The 6,780-nt window shown below is 32.3% G+C and overlaps 3 protein-coding genes across 4 annotated transcripts in view; 1 reads left to right on the top strand and 2 right to left on the bottom strand.

Moving 5' to 3' along the window:
• The window catches only part of LOC104817053 (protein SDE2 homolog), a 2,107-nt gene extending 1,747 nt beyond the window's left edge, over positions 1-360 (bottom strand). Inside the window, exon 1 of one of the 2 annotated variants that reach the window (XM_010546130.2) lies at positions 1-360. In XM_010546130.2, the coding sequence (XP_010544432.1) occupies positions 1-323 (323 nt within the window). In that variant the 5' untranslated portion in view covers positions 324-360. The other variant, XM_010546129.2, reaches the window with a different exon arrangement.
• Positions 361-3,053: 2,693 nt separating this feature from the next.
• On the top strand, positions 3,054-3,847 carry LOC104817050 (MYB-like transcription factor ETC3). The gene is made up of 3 exons (XM_010546127.2): positions 3,054-3,255; positions 3,415-3,502; positions 3,603-3,847. The coding sequence occupies exons 1-3, from the start codon at positions 3,195-3,197 to the stop codon at positions 3,697-3,699; spliced, it is 246 nt and encodes an 81-aa protein (XP_010544429.1). The 5' UTR covers positions 3,054-3,194; the 3' UTR covers positions 3,700-3,847.
• A 2,667-nt stretch (positions 3,848-6,514) lies between these two features.
• LOC104817049 (UDP-glycosyltransferase 72B1-like) overlaps positions 6,515-6,780 on the bottom strand; it is a 1,762-nt gene continuing 1,496 nt past the window's right edge. The window contains exon 2 of the mRNA XM_019202925.1: positions 6,515-6,780. This exon is cut by the window's right edge and continues 1 nt beyond it. Coding sequence (XP_019058470.1) covers positions 6,641-6,780 — 140 coding nt within the window. The 3' untranslated portion in view covers positions 6,515-6,640.

Here is a 6,780-nt window from a genome sequence, read left to right as displayed (position 1 = left end):
CTACACGCGTCGAAGTTGTTGGTCTTCTTCTGCCCAGCTTTCGTCGCCGCGCCACGAAGCAGCGATCCGAACCCTCCCTTGCCTCCCCTGAGAGAGAGGACGAGATTCACGGTAGAGTCCGGAAGAGAAACCTCGCCGGTATCGGAGATCTGATAACCGCCGCATATCAGACGCTGCAGATTCGTCGGAATCTTCGTAAGCTCGAAGATCCGTCGCTTGATCTGGTGACCATACGCGTGAGGGGAGGGGAAGGTCAGGGTTGCTGATCTACCGTCAAGTAGCCTCACGAACAACTGCACCGGCCTAGGGTTCCAGTCCGCCATCGATGACGAGACGAGGAGAAGAATTTGATTAGCGGAGAGAGGATTCGACGATCGAACCGAGTCGGTTAATTTATTTATTTCCTTTTCTCTTTTTTTAATTAAAAAACAATTGGTCAAACCCAATTGCTTTGTGACTAGCAGGCCCATGAGGCCCAATATATCAATAGGCTTAATTGGGCCCACTGTATTGAACCCAACTATGGCTCCTCGATCCAACCAAATGTTTCCCTCGACCTTTATATATAATATACCGAAATACTTTTACTGTGACTTAATTTCGTTAATTATAAATGTTTGACGATAATATTTTAGTTCGATTAGAAACTGATACAAATCCTAATTTTGTAGCAAGGGCAGATGCCATTTCACTCGAATATTGAATATATACATAATACATGTATAACAGCTAACTTCGTGATATTATATCCCTTAAACAAAATACATACTTTTTTTTATTAACGTTTCATATTGCATTATGTGTTCTTTATTTTATTTTCAAATTTATTAAAAAAAATTCAAGTTACATATATCAAGTAGTTATGTGAGTTTTTAACAAACCAAATGATATTTAAAAGATTTTTGGCGGTATTCTCTTTATTTTGTCCTTTCAATTTTGTCAGTACGGGTGAACAAAAGAGCTTTCCATGTGACCGAATCACAAAAAAAGAAAATTAGACCGAATAAAATATAACTGTAATCGAATCGAATTTGATATACAAATCAAACATTTATAACTTTTCTAATTCGAAAAAATTAAAATCGAACAAAATCAAATAAAAAATAATTAAAAAAACTCGATATTTTTTTTAAAAAAATGAATTTTTACCATTACAAAGCTGAATTCGAACCGTTCTAAAGTTAATACAGAAACCAAATGGTTATAATTTATATATAACCGAAATATTTGATTCGGACCGGGTCTCGGTTTCTATCCCTATAAAATCCTCCCCATATAACATTTTGAGAGAGTTGTATAATCCATACGGGAATAGTTAAAGTCTTAAAGCTGACTGTCCAGACTCCAGAACCGCAGCGAGGAGGGGACCTGATTGACAAAAACAAAAGCACAAGGGGGGAATTTGCGACAAAATGAAACAGAAAGAACTGATTTGTCAATATCGTAATGTTTCTCTCGGACTCTGGGCTCTGTATTGGGCCTATTAAGAGTTCGAGGCCTGCTACTAGCCCTAGTCAACGAATGAAATACGAATTTTCAATTCCATTTTTTTTAGAAACACACGTACAATTTAAAATTTTAAGTTTCATAACATAAATGGAAAGAATATCTGAACTTTTACCAAGATTTTAGTGAATCAAAGTGAAATTTACCACCTTACTATAAATCATTATTATTTTTAAAGTGGATCCACCTAAACCAGTTAATGTCCCCAAGCAATGGATACAGAAAAAGTCTCCTTTATTATAGCATGGATGGGAATAAATGGAACGAAAGTTAAATAATACATATATATATATATATAAAATAAGTTACAACTGTATAGTTGGTTCAGTCAGCATGTTGCATGCAGCATGACTGTCGCTGCCCAAAAAACAAAAGCAAGAAATCGATGGCAGGAGGAATAAAGGGTATATCCCCTCATTTTGCAAATAAATTATTGGTTATTATTTTGGCATCCCTAACCAACTTTCAACAAAAGCCCCTTTTTTTTATTACATAGTTCTAACTATATTTTTTCTTTCATTAAATACGACATTTAATTCAGAGGACAAGTGCTAACGAATACGGTCAAGTTTTAATGTGTGGTCCTAATGCACACATAACAACACTGTACTCTCTTCTTCAACCTTGAATTATTAGTTTCTAATAAACTTATCAGTTGGTCCAAGGTATTTAATCTCCAGTAGTTGGTTGAGTAATGAATCGCGTATAGTATTGGAATCTCTAACTCATTTTCTACATCAAACTCTAAAAATAATATTATGAATATATATATATATATACACACAAACACTGATCGCATATAAATATATATCTATTGAGAGTTATTGTTAGCGTTATTAGGAAATAATTCTGATATATAGTTATCTAGTATCATTAATTAATTCGTGGGATGGTTAATTTGGCTATTAATAAAATAACCAAACCAATATGAAACAATAACATATACCGAAAAAAATATGACTTATGTGAGTAAAAAAAAAATCAAAGTCGAAAAAATCGAAAATATCTTAGAAATGAGTATTTTTATCGATAGTTACCAAACCAAATCGAATCAATATAAAAAAAAAACGAGTGAATATAGTTTTTTAAAAATGAACGGAAATCTAACTGCTAACCCTAATTAGTCCCTCTTAACTTTCAAGTTAAATGTATAAGCTGAAGGGAATCTTGTCCCTGCATGCAGATGTTCCAGAAATGTGACGGAGTAAATGATGTAATGAATATATAGATATATATATCACATGCTCAAAAATTCCCAAATTGGTATATACATATGTATATACATTTACATATGTATATTATATGCTCACAATTCCCAAATTGGTATATCAACCGAAATGGCGAATAACCAATGCATATATATAGCGAAAGAAAATAGTAAAAATAGTAATAATAACAGAGATAGAAAACGGACCGAACAATGCAGTTCCGACACTATAAAAATGAGTTCCTCGTGTCGCTTTGTAATGGGTCTCTCCCTCCCTCTCTCCCTCTCTCTCTCTCTCTCTTCTTCACACACACATATATATATATATATATATATATATATATATATGCGTATATATAGCATAAGAAAGTCTTCTGCTACGAAGCCCTAGGGATCATACAGACCGTACAGGTCACAGGAAAAAAATATACCAGCGAAGCTGTGTATCGTCGTGGTTTCAACAAATACGGCGGCGTTTCAGATGGATAAGCGTCGTAAGAAGCAACCAAAGCCCAATCGCCCCGTCGCCTCCTCCTCCGAAGGTTTCTTTCACCTCCTCTCTCTCTCTCTAGCTCTTCTTCCACATATACGACGTCGTTTCGCCTTCTCCTTCCCTTTTTAATTTTATTTGATTGGGTTTTTTTCTTCTTATTATATGTGGATATATATATATATATATGTATATATGTGAGGTGAAACAGAAGTGAGTAGTATCGGGTGGGAAGTGGTAAACATGTCCCGGGAAGAAGAGGATTTGATTTGCAGGATGCATAAGCTTGTTGGTGACAGGTTTTTCCCTCCTTTCCCACCAACAAAAAACCCTAACATGTTTTTTTTTATAATTTCTCTGTCTGAATCTCCATTTTTGTGTTTTTTTTTTGTAACGAAGGTGGGAGTTAATAGCTGGGAGGATCCCAGGGAGAACAGCAGAAGAAATCGAGAGGTTTTGGATCATGAAGAACCATCGAAGATCCCAATTACGTTGATCTTCCCCCCCTTCTTTCTATCATATCATATTTTATCACCTTTTTTTTATTATTAATTTTTGTCCGACCCAAGGCTTTTGCTTCTTTCCTCCCTTGTAGTTTTTCTCTGTGTGTTTTGGATTAAATTCGAGCTGGTTATGTTCCGGGATTTTATAATTTCAAGTTATAATCTCTTTTAAAAAAAAGGAATCTCACCATATAAAAAATACCAAAAATTGGTGGAAAAACAATGAATACTAAATAGTAATATCAATTTATTAATTCAACCCATTTAAGCCCAACTAGGATGATTTAATAGGTTGGGTTGGATTGACACAATAATGATAATTAAATAGATTGGTTGACTCACTAAATCCATTTAACCCAATGAACACATTTAACTAAATTCATTTATAAATTATTAATGCATATCGTCTTACATATTTATATTTTATAAAATATATTCACTTGCTTTTTATATATTGAATGCGGCTTGATTATATTCGAATTTGGTTAATTCGATTCAGTATCATTTTGGATTTGGTTTTACATATGATTCCAATTTGATTGAGTTTCGATTGGAAATCAATTTTTACATAAGATTTTGTTGGATTCGGATTCGTTTTTTATATATAAAAAAAAAAACACCGTTTGTTTCAATTTATGTTCAAGTGTAGATTTTATATAGGATTTTGTTTGATTCATATTCAATTCGAATTCGCTTTTTATATATAATTGTGTTCGATTATGTTTCGATTTTTATATAGGGTTTTGTTCGATTCGTATTTGATTCGTATTCGGTTTTTACACAAAATTCTGTTCGATTCGTATTTGATTCGCATTCATTTTTTATATTGAATTTTATTTGGTTTAGATTTGGTTTTAGCATAGGATTAATTCCATTCGATTTGAATTCGGTTTTTACATATATGATTCTTTTCTATTCACATTTGGCTTTTATATACGATTCCGTTAGATTCGGATTCAGTTTTTTACATAAGATTACTCTCGATTTGGATTTATTTTTTATATAATATTTCGTTCAATTTGGATTTTGTTGTGATTTTTGGGGAAATTATGGCCTAATAGAATAGAAATAATATCTACAATTGATAAATGAGTTAATTGGATAAATGCATGGGTTTAATCAGTTGGACCATTAAATAAACACAATCCATCTAGACTAAACAATGCAAATAGAATTATTATTAGATTGAATTTGATTATCCAACTCATTTTACACCTATAATACTAAAAAGTCGCATTAATCATATATAACATGAGAAATTTAGGCCTCAAAATTAATTTGGGCCTATGCCAAAGCCCTTATCATTTGTTTTCGCCCATTACAACATTTTACCGATCTTCCGGCCCACTACTTTACACACGTAATTAAGCTATATTTCTTTTGCCAAAAAATTAAATGTATATATGTATATATATCAACTTTATTATCTAGCTGCGCCCAACAAATACCATTTTCTTTATGCATCTATTTATAAAATATGTTCAGTGCGTCCATAAAAATAAAGTGCGTATATATATATATATATATATCACACACACACACACACACATATATATATATATATATGCGTATATTTGTATAAAACGTGAGTGCGTGGGGTATAGATTAGTAGAGAGCTTTATCCAATGCGTTGTCTTGGAGTGGACAATGATTGATGGCTTTTGATTCCAGTGGCAGTGCGTGGCTTTTCCAAGACTGATCTTTCCCATTTTTTTTTTTTGTATACAAATTATTTTCACTATATTTTTTCAGTGGGATATTAAACCCAACCCATTTCTAAATTTGCATAACTACACCCATGGCCATGTTTCTCTAGGAGTAAATAATATTTGTTATTTCTTTATACATATTAAATTATATAAAGTCATCAATTTACATCAAATTGGCGTAAATTATATCATTTTTCACATACAAATTTGGAGGATCTTCGAACGGAAATCGAAATTAGCGACATGTCTACATATTCCAACCCAACTTAGAATAACCTTATTTATATCATATTTTAATATAATGTTAGTTGGATAGTTCAATATTAGTACGTATCTATTTGTCATCATCATCACCATCATTATTAATATTATTATCATACACAATATGTTGGTTAGCAAATTTGTAATGCATATTCTATTTATGGTAAAAGAAAGTTACGCGAAACCAAGACTTTGATACTTAAAACTAAGTATACGTACGTGAGGTTCACCATCTAGAAGGATTTATATCACAACTTTTTTTTTTCAAATCCGTAAAAAAAAATGATGTTGATGTCTTTACATTGTTGAAAGTGCCAATCCACCTACTGAAAAAAAATCCATAAAGTGGGTGTCGTTTTACATGTCAGGAAACGACATGTGGTAACGGGGTCCACACTCCTCGGCGTTTCTGTCTTCAACGTTCTAATCTAATGCACCACCTTTTATTTCACACCCACTCCCACCACACAGTTTTATTAGTTTCCCTAACCTCTCTCTACAAAAATACGTACACAATATATAATATATATATATATATATATATATATTAATCGAAGGATTACTCAGTTAAACAAATTCAAGAAAGGGCAATAACTAAGTTCGAGTGGCATTTTGAGTTTTATTGCAATTCGATTATTTTGGTTTTTATATCGAATTTAACTTGGTTTGGTTGGTTTAGTATTATTTTGGTTAATGAATGATATATTCATTTAAAAAAATAGATTTTTCTATTATTTTTTATTCCGTTGGAAGTTAATTTCTTGAATTTTATAAATGTATCGAATTCGATTCAATTACTTTTATATCTAATTCAATTGGAATGGATTTAGTTATTCAATTATTAACGAAAATTGATCACTGGTATCAAAACAATACAACACAAACATACATAGTTACACAAGTAATTTAATTATACATGATACAAAAAAGAAAATATTAAAAATGCAAAAAAAAAAAAAAAAAGTTAATGGGTACCGTCAAGCTCCAACTGGTGGGCCTTCCACTTGGAGGAAACTTGATCAAGTGCCCTTGTGGAGGACCCATCGTCCCTTAAGACCTTGCAAGCAGCCTCCTTTAGCTCCTTCATCTTGTTCCTCACCTCTT

Source organism: Tarenaya hassleriana, unplaced genomic scaffold (assembly GCF_000463585.1).
Source record: "Tarenaya hassleriana unplaced genomic scaffold, ASM46358v1 Cleome26, whole genome shotgun sequence".
Lineage (NCBI taxonomy): Eukaryota > Viridiplantae > Streptophyta > Magnoliopsida > Brassicales > Cleomaceae > Tarenaya > Tarenaya hassleriana.
This window is presented reverse-complemented; position numbering and strand designations above follow the sequence as displayed.

Coding starts and splice junctions, on each gene's coding strand:
- LOC104817050 (XM_010546127.2), top strand. CDS start 3,195: ATGGATAAGCGTCGTAAGAAGCAACCAAAGCCCAATCGCCCCGTCGCC. Junction 3,256..3,414: donor CGTCGCCTCCTCCTCCGAAG/GTTTCTTTCACC, acceptor GAGGTGAAACAG/AAGTGAGTAGTATCGGGTGG. Junction 3,503..3,602: donor CATAAGCTTGTTGGTGACAG/GTTTTTCCCTCC, acceptor TTTGTAACGAAG/GTGGGAGTTAATAGCTGGGA.